Below are 18906 nucleotides of genomic sequence, written 5' to 3'. Positions count from 1 at the left end.
GAGTGTGTGTGTGCCTTTTCCCCTCACTGCCTCTCCCACATAATGATATATCCAAGATTCAAGACATGAAAGCGCCGCTGTGTTTACTATTCCATTTCATGAATGTTTGAGAATCTTTTGTCATCAAATTACGGATTTACTATCCATGAAAAATTCGTTACGTGTTAAAAGAACGATAATTCATGTGCTTTCTTCGTTCGCCTGCGCGCTAGATTGTCAACTGCTTCACAACAAACAAATTCTCGTCCTTCCACCCTTGCAAGCGATTGCGTAAGTTTCCTCTCAGGTACCCACCCCACTCCAACTGCTCTCCCGTCAGCCGTGAACAGTAAACAGCGATTGCTTACCTTCAACGATCTCATATGAAGATCTGTTTCCATGTGTAGGTAATCTTTTATACTTTTTTAAAATCATTTCGCTGTTTCTTTAACATAACTTGTGTAGGTTCGTTAGGGACTATTTACTGTGTCGGAGCTCTACGAGGAAGTAGAAGCTGAGACCCAAGGAAACTGTGAAGACTGCCAATCTCGTGACGTACTCGGTTACGTCCGAGATACGTTACAGAGTAAGCCACGCAAAAACCAACCCACATGACCCTCCTTCTTTCTTCTTCTTCCTCAGATTCGACTTTCGTCAAATGTATGAAGGAGCCTTAAACTGTGGGTCCAGTCCCGATTAGCTTTAATGTGCATAAAGTGGCCTCAAAACACCAATTCAATCAATCAAATCGTCGGTATTACTTTTACCTTCAAATGATAAGTTTTGATAATTATAATTATTCATCGTACGACAACCACTGATTGATTGATTTGCTCTTTTAAGTCCACTTTATGCACAGTAAGGCTAATCGGGACTGGACCTACAGTTTAAAGTGGGATCCGAACCACTATATGTCTTCACTGGGCCTCGAACCCGGGACCCCTTCATTACAAGGCGACGACTCTCGGGGAGGGCCAGGTATGAGAACCAAAGGACGTAACTATTGTTCAAACTATCTTCTCTGAAGAGTTCTATTTGGAGTCGGAGTCACTTATCTCCAATTTACTTACGCTTTTTATGAGTCAGAAATATTCATAAGAATACGTCTCCTCTGTCCTGTAAATAAATTGGAGCCACGTTCGTCTGGCAATCTAATCCACCCATCGTGTCACGTTGGTCCTCCGGACCCCAGTCGCATTGAATCTAAATAAATGTACCAGAACAAACAAATCCAATCTTCCCCGATTGCACTTCTAAATCCGCTTACCTGGATTGGCTCTCAGCTCGCGATAGATGGTCTGCAAGGCGTCTTCACGCGACAGGTAGTCCCAGAGTCCGTCGCAGGCCAAGATTAGGAAGTCCTCCCTCCCGTCCAGTGGGATCGTCGCCACGTCCGGTTCCGCTATCACGTACGGCTTGTACTCCGGATCACCTGCAAGGAAAATAATTTCAATTACTTCTTTATCCCATGCTTATTGGTGCAACATTAAAAAAAATAAGCTGATACTTTCACCAATGAACCTCATTCTGTGATTCATCTTTTACATTCATTACTTTCAGACACCACTCTCACCCACCTCCTCAGAGGAGGCGTTACAATTGCAAATTTAAATAAGACATTGATTGATTTAGTTTGTTTTACTTCGCTTTTCTGCCACATTTGGCTAATCGCGAAGATAAGAATGACATTGATGAAGGGACGCTCACAAACACAAATGCCAGAATTCGAACCAGAGACTCCTGGCGTCGAAGCACACTGTCCAAACCATTCCGCCACGGAAGCCGGCAAACTTAAAAAGGAATCACCACTTTTACAATAAAACAGCGAAATACAAAATCACAGCCGCAACACCAGATCGCACGAAAGCTCTCTGCTCTCCATTCCACTCCACAAATCCAACTTTTATGCAAATTCTCTTACTGTTACCTCAGCAGGCCTTTGGAACAAGTTGCCACCTGAAATTCGTGTCTCTTTCTCAATTCTGACGTTCAAAAAATTGTTAAAGTTACACATATTACGTAATGAAAATTAAATGTTTGACTTCCCTAATAAAGTGGCGGGTGCAGAGAATGATAGAAGGACTTAAAGGCACAAAAATGATTTAACGTCATAGTTAAGATGAATTATCGTCAAAGTATACCGTTTTGGACTGTGTTTAAGTAAGTGTAATGTTATATATTTGCTTGTACGTGCGTAAGGGCAAGAATATGTATTTGTGAGTGTGTGTGCCGGTATCTATAGGTTAGGTTACCATTCTCATATTCTCTTTTCCTTGTATTTTTTGTTTCTCTGTAATTTTTATATATTTCTTTTTTCTTTCTTTTTTTTCAATATTTTAATTATTCCACATTCAATTTTTTTTTGTAAACATGGTCAAGTGGAAGAAAAGGCTCCACAGCCTTAACTTCGCCATGTAAAAGAAGACGAAATAAATAATTAAATAAGATCCTTATATCGCTATCAATGTTGTTTTTTCCTTCTTCTATTTCTACCGCTTGGATTAATGGGGACGATGAAGATGTATGACAAACTTTGGAAAATTGAGAAAAAGGTCAAACCCAATAATATATCCATGTTTTAACCACGATTCAACACCTACAGTAGTAGTGAGCATGTGAGGACATTTCGATGTGAATAAAAAAGAGCAAGTTAGAGTGCGACGCTCACCAATCTTGAAAAGAGGTCGGCTTGATTATCATCATTGACTAAATAAATGCTTCAACACGGCTACATAAAAAAAGGGGGAAAAAATAACTTACCCCTCTTTAGGCCGGACCTTTTCTCGATGAGCTTGTACACTCACCGCCAATAAAAATGGGGGACATGGAACACGAGATTCTCGCTTCGATATAATGCATTGCGTGTTGCTTAACTCTCCGGAGAAGACGGAACATGCTACTGAAAAGTTGATACGGAAGTTCGCTCATCACCTAGTTAAGCAACACACATAATACAATACACGCCGCCCCCGTAGCGGAGTGGTGAGCACATCGCGCTATGACGCCAGGGGTCCAGGGTTCGAATGTCGGTCTGGGCACGGATGTTTGCGAGTGTCCATTCATCCATTTCATCATGTCATCACTCATCTCCATCTTCGCAAATTAGCCACACGTGGCACATAAGGCGAAGGAAAATAAAGCAAATCAAATAACACAATACACGAACGAGAGAGAGAGAGAGAGAGAGAGAGAGAGAGAGAGAGAGAGAGAGAGAGAGAGAGAGAGAGAGAGAGAGAGAGAGAGAGAGAGAGAGAGAGAGTGAGTGTGTGTGTGTATTTCAGTATTTAGTTGTCCCATTTCTTTCTTATTTCACGTGATGTGAAGTGAAATTAACATCCACACCATCTCCTGACAACATGTATCAAACTTTGAACTTCAAACTTACTACAAATCACTCTTTCAAATGAATTAAAGCATATTTATGTAAAGTTGTCCCCGATAGCGCAGTGGTAACCCTGTTGCCGTGTAATCAGGGGGCCCGGTGGAAGAACATAGTGGCTCGGATCCCAATGTAAACTGCACGTCCAGTCCCGATTAGTCTATCCGTGAGTAAGGTACTCTTAAAGCATACTTTGACAGACTGAAATAAAACCAAGAATAAACACAATGCACTTATTTTTCGAAATCAGTGTAAAACATCGGTTCACTGGTTCGAGATTTTGACCTTTCATAAGATCGATGCAAACAATTCAACATGGGGTCATGTTTCAAAATAATGGCGAGTCATGTCAGGCACGTCAACCACAGCGGGCGAATACATGAGTGATCTAGATACATTGTGCAAAGTTGGGAGCTGTAGTCTCTTATTTTAACAGAATTTACATTGTATGACGTCAGTAAATATTGGCACATGTCAAGACAAGTGGGAACTAAGAAATGTGTTCTCTGAATATAGAATCGGCGACGAAGTTTATTCCGTACACCTCGTGCAATGTCGTGGCATGCGCCGCCCGACTTTTCCAGATACCTGGAACGAATCTAATGGAAGATCGTGATCAGAAAAAGGTTCCTTGTATATCACAACGGAAGATGACGGTGCCAGGGGGAAGGCAATCGCTTCCTACCGCAAGGTTCCATCGTTTGATGGATTGTGCGAAACGGCTTGCGGATGCTGCAGTCGTGCATACCGTACTGGCAACGTGATCCAGAAACGATTCCGAAACCGCGAAATTTATACGAGGGTCGTTCGAGATGTCGCTGCCCCAGAGTGCACGACCGAATCCAGACGGACGCGCGAACAAAACTGAGCACCTGTTCACTATCTCAATTATTTGGAGCACAGCACGTAGATCATTTAGGGGATTCTAGGGCCGAACATTCTTAATCTCAGCCATTTTGGAGGATGTGGTCACCACCATGCTCCGGAAGCCTTTACATCCCCTCCCCGGGAACCATTTAATTGATCGATTGATTTGCTTTATTTTGCTTCGCTTTTTTGTGCCACTTTTGGCTAATTGCGAAGATGGGTATGAGTGATGATATGATGAAGGGACACTCACAAACATCCATGCCCATGTCGGGACTCGAACCCGGGACCCCTGGAGTGGTAGCGCAATGTGCTAACCACTCCGCCACGGGGGACGGGCCATTTATTTGAGCCGACCTCCGCAACGCTCTACGCCGCCAGAGATCCTGGATTCGAATCCCCGCCTGGGCATGGGGGTTGTTTGCGAGTGAGCCTTCATCATCTCATCTCTCATCCTCGCCAAAAGTGGCAGAAGATTGAAGTAAAATAAACCAAATCAATCAACGAACCATTTGAGGCTGGCTGAACCCCAGAGCAGCATTAAGCGAGAGAAGGCCAGAAAAATACCGTCCTTAGGTCAGCCCCTCAGGAATCTAATCCGAGTTTCCTGCGTGGCAGTCAAGATGCCCTCCGCGGCTCTACCAAGTGCTCAGACGTCGACGTATATAAGATGTCTCCACCAAGAGTTCCGCTGCGTTGACGTTTGTTCCATTGCGATGGATCTTATATAACCGTTGCCTTCCTGATGGCGCAGTGGTAGCGTCGTCGCTTTGCAATCAAGGGGTCCCGGGTTCGATACCCGGTGGAGGCACATAGTGGTTCGGATCCCAATTTAAACTGTAGGTCCAGTCCCGATTAGCCTTACTGTGCATAAAGTGGAAATACAACACCAACTCAATCAATTATCTAACCGTTATTAGATATCATCGTCGCGATTAACGTAAGCTGGTACAAAAAACGAGACTAAATATCCACATTCAAAGGAAAACATGGAATAGGAGAACAGATAATACTCCAAATATATATATATATATATATATATATATATATATATATATATATATATATATATATATATATGCAACCGAGGTGCCTCCAGAAGTGGTGGTCACAGAACACTCCGTTTGGTGTTAATGCGGAATTGGCGTTGTATAACATTAACATTTTTGGTGTCCCGTTACACCATTTGATGTCACACCACACCAAGTATGGAGGCAAAATTAACATCCCCATTAGATGTTGTGCTACACCAATTTCGTTGTTGTGATACCACAAAAACCCCGTAATAATTGATGTAACTTCAGTTGCATATTTTTTAGAGTGTAGAATCAACCCTCCCGTTTTTAGTTAGGGGGGGGGTGGAGACTTCAGTTCCGGGTCGTCACCCACTGCAAAGTATAAACGCTTTTAAAAAGGGTCGCACAATGAAGAAAGTTGGATGCGAAAGACAAATAATTTATGACACTCGATTGAGTTGATGTTTTATGTCCACTTTGTGCACAGTAAGGCTAATCGGCACTGGACCTACAGTTTAAACTGGGATCCGAAACACTATGTGCCTCCACCGGGTTTCATTAAAAGGCGACGACGCTACCACTGCGCCTTCGGGGAGGCCATTTGAGACACACGATGTACAGTCACGGACACTGTCGGCTTGTAACGATTCCATTGAAAGTCAATGTATTCATTACAAGCCGGCAGTGTCCGTGACTGTACATGATAAATACATGGAGAGCGGTTCGTTATTTTATCCTCGGTACATCCAACTGTAGAAATTCTGAACTGGACAAGTCTCATTTTTCTGTGTCTGCATCAAGGACGCCATATCGCAACCTTTTCAAAGGTAATGCTTGCGAGTCTGGGAACTTTTTGATCGTGCCACGCATTTCCAACGCTCTTGTCTCCACCAGAATACAAGGTTCAACACGGACCATTTTTTTAAAACAATTCTCTGTTTGAAAAGACTTTTTTAAAAAAAGCACTCAGAATGATTTACGTGAAACAGAGCGTGCGTTTTGTTCCCTGTCAACAAACACAGTCGAGTCCTCCCGAGAGAAAGGAAACACACCACCGCTTAATTATCGAAATGCCAATCAGGGTGGACACACTAATAGCCACACTTCATTTAGGTAGAATGCGTATTTTTCTCGCAACCTCCCCCTCCGTGCAAAAAAGCACCTAATCCCTAGAATAAACTGTGCATGAAATGAGATTTTTTTTCTGGCGTTGTTGGGTGTATGTGGGGGAGAATGAAATATATATTACGTCCCTTTTTCGTTATCCAACACCCTACTCATACTATGGATCACGAACCTCTGCATAGGAGGCAGCCATGTTTATACTCCGTCCATGGGCGTAACTTGGGAGGGGGGCAAAGGGGCTTACACCAGCCGCAAAATGACTTCGGACCTCGTAACAAAAGCCCAAAAAATACAGAAAATTCATGTGATGAGCTATTATTAAGCTATTAGATACAGCAAAAAAGCATACGGAGTAACGTTGCCTTTACTTTTGAGAACCATTTGGATGCGCGTGGGCATGAAATCGCTAAGACTTTGGAAGTAATTTAAGTCCTAAAAATGAGATTCAACTTTCCATTGTTAGAAAGGTTTCCATGGAAACGAAGCCAAAATATTGGACATGGAATTAAATATTTTTACGGAATCTGAAATAGTAGCTTTTCACATGAATTTTCTGTATTTTTTGGGCTTTTGTTATTAGGTCCGAAGTCATTTTGCGGCGAGTGTAACTTTGTGGGGAAGGGACAGAATTAAATTTGGGACTTAACTTTGGTGGAGGGCAGAAACAAACTTTGCACTTAACTTGGGGAGGGCAGAATTAACAAGTTTTCCATCCCATAAAAATAACGTCCAGAACTATTTTTCTGAATAGCTTACATTTGAACAATCATAAAAAAAATACCCCCTTGCCCCCGTCAAGTTACGCCTATGACTCCGTTTATGGGTGCAGGGTTGTTTGCTATGCTGCTGTACCCTTTCTCCTATTAAAAAAGGAAATTAAGGACGAGTGCATAAAAAGCTGTCAACTAGAGGATTGACTGATAAAAGAAAAAGTCCACGAAATTCCTTTAGACACTACTCTATTACCTGAACAGACTCATTTTTCTGAAATTCTATACTGCTCGCATTCCCAGCTGGCGGCTGGAAAACAACGAATGAGCGATCAGTTGAATCCTCTTCGACTGACATCGGGTATTTTCGGTGCCTTGATACGAAAATGCCCGATGTCGGTCGAAGAGGATTGAACTGAGTTGATGAGCGCCGTTACTGTTGTACAAATAGTACACAAACACCCAAACACTGAACAAACAAGCTAATAAAAACAACTGAAAAATGGCAACGTTGCAACGGGAGAGCGATGTTACCCCTACAGCTTTTCCTTCGCAACTGAGATTGTTGACACACACAGGAAGCCGATTGTTGCACAGATGTATGTATGTCAGCTGACAGTTGGGCTTGAGATCAGTATAAGAAGTGTTATCATGGATGGGCCGGCCTCTTTATATTCTGGCTAACATAATCTTCGAAACTATGGGCCCTGGGTTCGAATCCTCAGTTACCTTATCGCTGCTTCTTTATGCTTGCTCACTCTTCAAATTCCTGACTCATTCTCACAGAATGGCTATATAAATTTAAATAGAAGTTGATAAAAGTTTCTTGCTAACAATCATGATCCTATTTAAATATTTACCCCATATACAGCCTGGATGAACTAAAAAAAATCTAAAAAAACAGAAAATAGAATTTCGGTAAACTTTGTCATAAGTAGTTCAAAGCCGCAGAACAATACCGCCACGCTTATGTACTATAACTTACACTAAAAACCTTTAAAAAATATTATCTTTACAAAATTGGAGATAAACATTGAGTTGCAAGACAAAGTACTTGATCTACTTCGAACTAATAGAACGACGGTTGGATGTTTTCAAACACAAAGATACACAGCAAGTGCACTAAGACAAACAGAAGTAAAGACACAACGCATTAACGGCAAAGCTTCCGGGTTAACATAAACAGGAAGTAACGACAACTGGAACAGTGACATCACTTCCGGAATTTCTGCAGATTAACGAGGTTTGTGCAAGACGAAAAGGGGCGCCCATTTTTTTCTTAACTGGCGGTTAAACATTGTTACACACATTTTGTGATGGTTTCCTGTTACAGAAAAACAAACGAAACAAAATAATGGCTTCCTTTTGACGCCAGTCTGTTGTTTGAGTGGAGTATTTCAATATTGTTGTCCTACTTATTTCTAGAAGTGATCCCAAGACAACTAGGCCCAGGCGACGACTTTCGGGGGGGCAAGGCATTTTCTGCCCCCACTCCCCCCAAAATTAACGTAGACACACACATTATATATATATATTTACACACAAAAAACATTCTTTATGACAACCTTGGCAGCCCCAATAAATTTACCTTGCCCCCCAAAATGTTATCTTAAGTTCGCGCCTCTCGACGCCAGAAATCAGTTGCCACAATCAGGAAACAACATCTGTTTAAAAGTTGGGAAATTTCCTTTTTTCGTCAGAATTTTCCCATCATATTACAAAACGTTGATTTTGTTATTATCATTATTAATAATAATAATCGTAATAGGAAATATTAATTCAAAGACATATTAAGATTTACTACATAGATGAAAATAAGAAGGGAATAATGAAGATCACTAACGAAATTGCATTCTGAGAAGAAAAACATGAACGTTTTGAAACAGTACATTTATAGTAGACGAATTATTACAAACAAATTTTCAAAAGTTGGATTATAGTTAAAAAATAGGCATTTGTTACATTGTTAAATATTAATTGTTTCAAAGTAAAACAAAGCTCCACTCTGAGAACGTCCCCAATGCTTCCAGTATGTTATTTAGAACAAAATTCCACGCATTTACGCTTGTTACTTGTCAAAATTATTTATAATTTATTGCTTTGGCGGCCATGTTTCAATATGGCGGGACTAAGCTCCAGTCGGATGGTATCTCTTATCGCACAACGAGAGGACAACCTTGCGTTCTGACGTCACCACGGAATGCTTTCATTGTTAGGTTAAATGCCTAAGTTGTTAGCATAACTAATACATTTTTAGTGTATTTAAGCTAAGAGAACCAAACCTAACAACGTAGACATTTCACACCTGACTTCAGAACAGGAAGTTGATCTCGCGTTGTGCGATAAAGGAGGATAAAGTGGAATTTCCCACGACTTCTATAAGCCTGTCCCATCTTTCTCTGAAGCAGGCGAATGAGAACAAGTCTCTGCGCAAGTAGTGACGCGAGGCGGCTCCACCAATGAACAATGAGAGAAACGGAATTGCGTAATGGAGGGGGGAGGCGACTTAAGTTACCCGCTTTCCCTGCTTCGGCTTTGCCCACTCGATTTCCCGCCTCCGCTATGCGCAGCCCTGCTCCACAGTTAGCTGGGACAGGGTATAGTATGTTGCATGCGCGTGTACTCTGGTACAGCAGGGCCAGCGAAGCTGGCACACAGCATAACTGTTACAAAATTACATTTAGTTTTTTCCATTATTTCTTGCGTGTTGCCTGAACAGAATCAACCTGCGAGCCTCCAAGGTTCGTCTTTTTCCGATACTGGGCCATCAACACCCTCTCGCGGCGTGTTGACAAAACATCTACGTAACATCACCCTGACCAGCCTGTAGCCTGCGAAAAATCAACAGGCGACCTTGAAGGATCCAATGGGAGGATACGTAATGTGGATGGCCAACCGGAAAGGGCTGAAAGAAAGCCAGAGCGCCATAGGTTCAGCCTGAACTGATATCCTCAGTGTTGCAAACTGCAAGATTAAGTGCCCAAGCGTCTGTATACTGTCAGCTACTGTCAGCGATGTAGCATATCCAGCCCGCTAGTTTAAAATTTATATTCACAAATAAACTATAAAGTTTCAAAACACAGGAGTAACAAAAAAAATATGATTGCTGACATACGGAGAACACATTCTATGCGAAGATAAACACTTTAGAGCGTTCTGTCTAATAAGACAGCTAATATGTCCATGGATACACCCGCCAAATAGAGTTGGTAAAACTTGCTGGTCACTCACTTTTCTTAAGCCATTTTCGAGGTGAAAAGTTACTGTTTTTTGGGCTGGTGAATTTCTGTGTGTTTGCTTCAAAAACTTTAGTGTTGGCATTGTTTACTATTTACTGCGGAAAGAACTACGTGGTGCGGAAGGGGATTTGTGAATTTGCAATGTGTGAAAGTCTTGAAAAATGTTTAAATCATCCGCGATCGTCTGTTTCATTAAATACGTTTGACAACAGACCAAGTGAAATTCGATAAAAATGAACAACATCGCCAGGAGATTCATCTTTCCCCTTAGAGACTTAAGGAAACAGTATCAGGTAGAGTGTTAATTTCTTTCAGTATAAAGTGCCATGTAGAAGCACTGAATTCTTGGTTTTCTTCATTTTTTGGGATCTGCTTCCCAACGTTAAATGTCACCGCACGCCACTGGTATGTTGTCTAAGACATCATTTTACACATTTCTGCCAATTTTTTCTCATTACAATTTTTCCGTCATTTGTCAAAACTCTAATTAATTTGCCTACGCTGATAGTCAGTTTGGTAACTTTCACGTTAAAAAAAAAAAAGGATGTGTCAGACGTGGAAATGCGGACAAGGGAAGGGGGTGGGCGTTTGAACGCGGGTTTGTTCAGCAATTTGCTTCAGGACAAATTATACAAATATCAAACAACGGACGAAATCCAATTAAGACATAAACGTCGCCTCATCCCACTTAATGCCCGACTGCCACAAAGGCTCAGGACCGCCACTTGGAGATTTTCATCCGACCGGAGACCCACCCCAACTCCATTTGTCTTGTCAAAGACCTCAAGCATCAAGGGGTTATGACGCCAACGCCGCAGATGGCTGTCAAAGACGAAGAACCAACAAAGAGGAGACGAGAGAAGTTAACTGACGTATTTTCAAGCATTTCCAAGAGCTCTTCCACGCACTCTCGTGAACAGCTGCACTGCCAACGCCCCACGGATTGTTTCTTCGTTCATTTTCCAGCATCGTTGCCAACTTGACCGTTTTGTAACCAGATATGGATCTTGGACACGATTAGCTCCTGCTTGCTGTAAGAATGAAGTTAATACAAACAAACATACCTGACTTCTGAGAAATCCTATTGGCGGTTCGAATGGCAGCTGGCAGAAATCTTGCGCGTGAAGTTGTGAGACCTTACACATAGGAACCGTACAGGTACGACCAATATATTCATGGGCAATGCCAATATATTCCTGACAATTTTGTGTGTGATTTAGCACTTTCTCACTATTCAGGTTTGGCAACACTGTTTTTCGAGGAGTGAAGTGCACAACTGTTATACCAGATGTATAGTAAGCGCACACACTCCCGCAGCGTTTGAATATAAAGCAAAAAACGACAAATATCACCCAGTAGAAAACATCAATTTGTAAAAAATTCCTTTTTTGTTGGTATCATTTCTCTTTAAAATTTCCTCTTGTAAGCAACAGCCCACAATCATAACAATAATATTGATGTGTTTGTAAATATCTCACGAACTGCTCGCGGTAGAAATATTAATTTTGGTGGACAGAAGAACCAATAAAATACAGATTTATTGCAACATTTGTGATTGTAATTTTGTTATCTATCGTCGCTCTTCTCTTTCAACTTTTTCTAATCGCAACAATCACGATGGGTTATGATTAGATGAAGGGACATTCGAAAAAAAAAAAGCCCATGCCACTTGGGTGGCGAGATGGAAAGTCCATCATAATCATTTAGCCTCCGACTGGTCGAATATTTCCTTTGAGGACAAACGGTCGATATTTCTACCAGGAGCGCGCGTCAGCAATTAACGTGCCATTTCTTAAAAACTACACACGATATTTCAGATCTGTCTTTGTTAATATTTAGTATACATATGAAGGTATGACATATCGAATTACAAAGCAATATATCCATTGTTACTATTATTAACAAGCGATGTTTAAAAAAAATCCTTATTTTCCCTTCGTTACCGCCGTATTATTATGGGATAGATTTATAAAATCTGCTATAACTTCCAAAATACTGCATCTTTTTGAATAATTTAAATTCTACAAGCAAGAATGCGTAAACAGCATCATTTTAAGCAACATCCGACAATTAAGGATTCTGGAGGGGACGCGGAGGCAAAGGTGCGACTGTCCAAATTGACCGGAATATTAAATTCCAAAAATCAATGCCGAAGGCACTGACGTCAAATCGAAACTCTCTCGTTTAGGATGACTGGGAAGCAAAAAGTGTAATCGAAAAAATTGTTTAACATCAATCCCCGCACGTCTCAGACACTAACATTAGTCGAATACGTATTTTTCGTGTCCTTATGAAAAGTTCTACTCCTCCCAAATTGCCGCCCCACCCTTCCTATCTTCTAATGATGAAAATTACTGCTCTTCTTTTCTCGGAATTGGGGAGACCAATTCGGAACACTTGGACCCTCAAAGGCTTAAGGAGATGGGAGAAGGAGCGGGAAGGAGTTGGAAGAACGAATACCAGAAATCAATAACTCTTTCCCACTTTCGCCCCCTTGAAACTTATCAGACAACAGGCGCCATTTTTCTTCTACTTTTCCTCCCCACTTGGAGAACAAGAGGAAGACACAGAACATATTGTTGTGCCCTAAGCAGTGAGGTAGTTCGATTTGTATCTACTTGGTTGCTTTCAATGGTACAGAGCCTAGACGCAATTCCGTCCGCAAACTATATAGTTGCTTGCTGACATTGCTCAACCACCACTAACCTGGTGGCAAGGATCAAGACACTGAGGTGTAGAGGAGGAAGGGGGGGGGACCTTATGGAAAGGCACTCTCTCACTTACTACACTCTCGAACCGCCCACAGGCTAACGAGTCTCTGGCGTCCGGAACCCACAGCTAATATAATCTTATGTGGAGTCTTAGTGAAGTCACATTACACGAATTTTCTCGAAACAAAGGAACTCCTATCAATCTGAAATTTGGTACATAACTTCTTCATAGCATTAATAACATCAAATGAAAAGTCCCCGCTGATCACCTTTGTGCTAAGGCCGCCATATTGAAAAAAATGGTGGAGGAATTCAAGTTTTCACGAAATACATAAGTTAGAACTGCATAATCTGTATTTATGCCCAGCTATTATTAGAATAATTAAATGAGGAAGACTTAGGTGGGCAGGCCATGTGGCGCGAATGGGATGGGAAAGAGGAGTTTACAGGATTCTTGTTGGGAAACCTGGTGGTAAGATACCTGTAGGAAGGCCAAGAAGATGGAGGGATGACGTTCAGATGGACCTAAAGAGATGACGTTGAGATGGACCTAAAGGAAATTGGTAAGGATGGAAAATATTGGACTGATCTTGCCCAGGATAGCGACAGATGGAAGGCTTGTGTTGCTGCAGCCATAAACCTTCGGGTTTGATGTTATTAATGCTATGAAGAAGTTATGTACCAAATTTCAGATTGATATGGGTTTCTTTGTTTCGAGAAAATTCGTCTAATGTGATTTGATTTGTTGTTTTAAATCCACTTTATGCACAGTAAGGCTAATCGGGACTGGACCTACAGTTTAAAGTATAATCCGAACCACTTATGCCCCCACCGGGTATCGAACCCGGGACCCAAGAAGGTTAGAGAGTTAGCTATGTGATATATCTGCATTCAGAACTAACTACGAAGTGTGACTGTCTTCTACATTCACAAATAACTAGTATTTACTTTATTTCTGTTGTACGCAAGTTTATGAATTTAACAGGGAACCATTGAAATTAAGAACGCTGTATCAATGTCAATATTTGTTTTAAGTTGTTGATTTCGATTCGTTTTTGTTATATGAAAGAGGCTCGATTTTTTTTAAAAAATGTCTTGTGTCAAAAGTTGCAAAATGAGTTTGTATCGAATGATTTAAAGTGAAATAATATTTAGTGAGTTGAGTTGTGTTGTTTAATTATTGCAATGTACTTGATAACATTATGGAAACCAGTTGAGCGCTGAGGACTCGCAATTTAATTTTAAACTTGTGTTAAAGTCTGCTCATCCTTCGCGTACAATATATATATTCAGTGTAAGTATAGTTGCAAAAGCTTCATGAAGCATATCAGGAGCCAAGTATGAGTGCGAGCAGAGTTGGCAACAGACCCAAAGAACGGTGAGTTTGTTTCTGTCCCTCACAGCAACTGCTGCTTATTGCTGGTTCAGTATGTTGACGGAACCAATACATACACAAGCTGGTGAGGTCTCCCTGAATCGAACACACACACTATTGCCCTTTTGGTATTTGGCTTGTCCCTGAGCGCCGTGGCTGTGCACACACAATATCTTGGTTCTTTCTCCGTCAAGCAAATCGACGGAAGGCTATTTATTACTGACCATCGCCAACGGGGAAGTTTCAAATGAATCATGGAATGACTTCCACTAAAGGGAATGGCGTTTGATGTTGGAGATATATTTGTAAATCAGAGCCTGAATGGAGTGATACTTTGAACAAAAACTAAACACGCGTCCTTCTATGTCATGTCCTTTCATTCATTTTTGTAGTTTTAAGTTCTCTCTTCGCATTCACTAAGGTTTTTCTGTGGGAAATAAAGCTACGGGCTGCCCCTCGCAGCCCTCACAAAAGATCAATCTAATACATTTCACTTTGAATGAAATAACATGCAGATGTCCACGGAAATACTAAACCTCAACTACCATTCCGTGGTCTCGAAAGAGCCATTTAAGGGACACGAGCCCGCATGTATGAACGCGCGAGTTATTTTCCGTTATTATTATTTTTAATTTATTTCTTCCATGTATAATATCGAAGAATTATAGTTGTCAATTGTAATTCCCGCCCCCAATTTGTCCACCGGCAGACGCCGAGGGACAACCCCGTCGAGGCCAGACAATCGATCCGTCAGCCACCCCCGACTGACGACACAGTGTTGCCAGGAGAACGACTATTTCCCTGGCACTGCTGAAAATTCAGCTGCAGAATCTTTAAAGGGTAGAGAGGATTCCTGTACTACTGAGCGGTGCATAAGCTTTTTCTACAACAGGATACCTCATTTACATCTGAATCGCTAGTACGGAAATTACTAGCGCCGCCATGCGGGTAGTTTGAAGAGCAGATGAAAAGCCATGGTACCCGAAACCACGGTATACAGGGTGAGTCAAAAGTCCCTGACTACTCCTTACAAAATGAAAGGGAATGTAGCTTGCAGCAATTGGTCATGGTAGTAATATGTTAGGCCTAGGGGTAAACGTTTTGGTGCATGTCATGACAACGTCCGCCATCTTGGATCCAACTTCATTTCTTTAAATGGAAAGGGGGGCACGTGGGGTATGGTTTTGGGCTAGAATTTCACCAGGAATTCAGTGGTGCAGTCAGATTTATGAAAACTTTAATGATAAGGAAGTTATGGGCATATGAAAGTGATAATTACGTATCATTGACATTAGTATAAGTTTTACTGTTATTTGATTACTTTAGGATTCTGTTTAGAGAAAAATGTTTACTGCATTTCCACCGAGTACCTTCAGAGGTCCGTTAACCAATCGTCGTTAACTGTCATTAATTGACTTACCGTATGCACCTGCCTTACTTACACTAATAAGAATGAATCTCTTCATATGGGGTGTTGGTTTAAGTACAAAGCTTCACTCACCGAGTGGAGCTTTTCGGCCACCAAGTGGCACCGCTAGGTTTTCCCTTGTAAATTATGCAATGGAAAACTTTATGGAAAAACATGGAAATGTTGGTCGCTTGGTACATTGTACTTTAAGGTTATTCTCCTTACTGCTATGACTATTAATTTCTATGAAATCCTGTAATTTGTCACCGTACCGCGAGGTGAAGAGTGATTTCGTGATATGAGAAACGGAAAACAAAACCAGGAAGTAGAGGAAGCGTCGGTATCAGCGGTTAGTTGCTGTAGTTTCCACATGTGTAGTTGAAGTAAATGTTTCGAGGCTTTCCTTATTTTGAGAATATGTATATATACCAACCATAATAATAATTCTGATACAGCAAGTTCTCGCAGACAGTTTAAAGAAGAAAAAAAATTAAAAAAATTGGGCATTGCAAAGGTTGTTCTAAGTCCACTGAACGTTCAGAAAGACGATTCGAGATTGGACCTTTACTTCAAAGTAGTGTTGCCCACGAGACGAGACTTTGGCCTGTCTCGTCTCGTGGAGTCTCGTGGAAATGCTGTCTCGTCTCGAAAATATTCGTTTGTCTTATGACACATGGTCAATCTCGTCTCGTCTCGAATTTTTAAAAGCCTGTCCCGTCTCGTCCCGTGGGCAACACTACTTCAAAGCAGCAGCCGCGAGGCTCATGGCAAGAGAGCGACAGTATCCTGGAAATATTAAGCTTGTGATCTGCACTGTGCTATGAAGAGGCACAGGATGTGGAAGTATGTGAAGCCAAATTGTTAGCGCTCTCGCCTTTGATGCGAGCGGTCCCGGGTTGGATTCTCAATTGGAGTTCGAACAGTTCGGTGCTGACCCAGGATCGTGGGTTCAATTGTGGAGCTACTGGGAAAAAATAGTAACGGGATACAGTCTCGAAAGCCAGAAAACATCGGCGGTGGGACACGGTGGCTATCCTTGGCCTTCAAGCGTTCAACGCGTTGTTTGCAACATGTCATTTGTTTGTTGCTTTGTCTGAGTGTGGACGTACGGATCTACACATTCTCAATCTCTACCATAATGGTAGTGTAATCTACGACACACTCTGGACATCTGGGTAACTTACGCTGGAACATAGAGATACGGAGTATACGAAAAATCAATCTGAATGACGAGTCCAAGAAATTCACACTCTAAGGTTCGCTTTAAACGAAAACATTTTTCTTGGCATCTTTCTTATGCCATGACCAAAAAGCTACCGTGTATGTTATGGCATTTCAGATGCCATGGCATATTTCATAGCATTTCTCAAGGATAGGATCCGTCCTACTGCCGTAGCATTTTTCGTAGCATAACCAATCAGAAGCGACCTCTAGGTCACGAGCGCAGTTGTAATGGCGGCCGCGTGAGAAGTAAACAATGTATCACTTCACATTTTTAAAAGCCGATAACTATTCAACCGAGAGGAATATCGCTTCGTATTGAATGCTTTTAGGTAGAGAAGAATGGCGCTGCTTAAATACATACTTTACAACGTTTACTGTACATGTATGGAAGTATATTTTAGCTTTTTCAATTGTAAAAACCGTGTAACTCGACGTGCCTTTGGTGCTGTATGTATTATACATTGTATGTAATTGGAACAGCTGACCGAAATGTTCCATAAAATGCTTTTGTGTAAAGTGCTATCTGTTACTCCCTCTGTCCCATAATTGTTGTCCGGTACGTACACTTTTGTTTGTTGTCCCATAATAATTGTCCGATAGGCAAACTGTGACATTGGTGTATACAGAAGAAGAAAATTAAACACGGGAATGAACCATACAACGTTATTACTCAAGGATCAGTACAAATTTGCCGATCAAGTATCCAAAAGAACATAAATAAAAAGTCACCATTTTGGCATACCGGACTATAATTATGGGACAGAGGGAGTATAAGATATTTGGAAGCATTTACGTAGCATTTATGGTAGCAAAAAATGTTAAAGGAAATGCTTTCGTCTACAGCCGGCTTAAAGCGGATTTCAAAAGACAAAAGGAGATTACAAAGAGAAGACGCAGTTTTATTTGACAAAAATGTCAGAAGTCGAAATGTGTTTCAAATCCATTTTATGCACAGATAGTAAGGCCCATTCGCAATTACCCTATGTTCACACACCGTGGATTGAAACCAGGATTCCTTGATTAAAAGGAGACTACGTCATTGAGGAGGCCAAGTTGTATTTGATAATCACGAAGCAGACTGACGAAGGTAGAGGCGGTTATGTTTTGAGTTCCTAATATGGAAATTAAGCCCTGGCAACACTGCGACGACACCATTCGGGATTGAAGAAGGGGTGAATGGAGGCTGAGCATCCGGGGGAGGATTATTGCTCCCAGCAACAGGCTAGCAGGAAGGGAGCGTGCCCCGGGCGTATACGTACACATTATGGCATTACTCATAGCGGATGAGTTACACTAACGACCCACTCCCCAAATGTCTTTATTGCTCACTTGTCGATAGGGAGCAATCGAAGCGACGGGGATGAAAACAACAAGAAACGGCAATATTTTTAGAAGAATGAGATTATGGTGTTTGCGGATCCCAATTCTTCTCCAAAATGGCCACCATAAACGATACCAACCGCGCTCGCTTGTGTGTACAGTCATCGGCAATAAAAATGATACACCTATTCTCCATCCACTGTAAGAATGAAGCTAGCGTAAACAAAGCCACATGGTTTCTGAGAAACAGTTCATTTCATGTCTGGTCCAGTAATTTGGCCATGAATATATTGGTGTACCGTGTGTGCTCTTTTAAGTGTTCGGCACATCCTTATCGAATACGCCGATTTTCGATAACACGCAAGAATAGTTATATTTAATGATTTACTGTTGAAACTTACACCTAAGTCGTAGAATTTTGAGGAGACCTCCTGGGAGCAGTTTACAGACATTACACTGATCGACATTTTGAGAAAAAAATTCAGAAGTTCCTCAAAGTATTTTAAATGATCACGAAAACAACATTCATTTTTTCCCATCACGTCAAACATTT

At 41.4% G+C, this 18906-nt stretch overlaps 1 protein-coding gene across 2 annotated transcripts in view; it reads right to left on the bottom strand.

Annotated features, from left to right (window-relative positions):
* LOC145990047 (uncharacterized) overlaps nucleotides 1-18906 on the bottom strand; it is a 507967-nt gene that overhangs the window by 263077 nt on the left and 225984 nt on the right. For both annotated transcript variants that reach the window (XM_083125681.1, XM_083125682.1), the window contains exon 7: nucleotides 1247-1411. In XM_083125681.1, the coding sequence (XP_082981807.1) occupies nucleotides 1247-1411 (165 nt within the window). The remainder of the gene's footprint in view (nucleotides 1-1246; nucleotides 1412-18906) is intronic.

This window comes from Lepisma saccharinum, chromosome 7, assembly GCF_977018435.1.
Source record: "Lepisma saccharinum chromosome 7, izLepSacc3.1, whole genome shotgun sequence".
Lineage (NCBI taxonomy): Eukaryota > Metazoa > Arthropoda > Insecta > Zygentoma > Lepismatidae > Lepisma > Lepisma saccharinum.
Note: the sequence above shows the minus strand (reverse complement) of the source record. Positions and strands in the feature narration are given on the sequence as shown.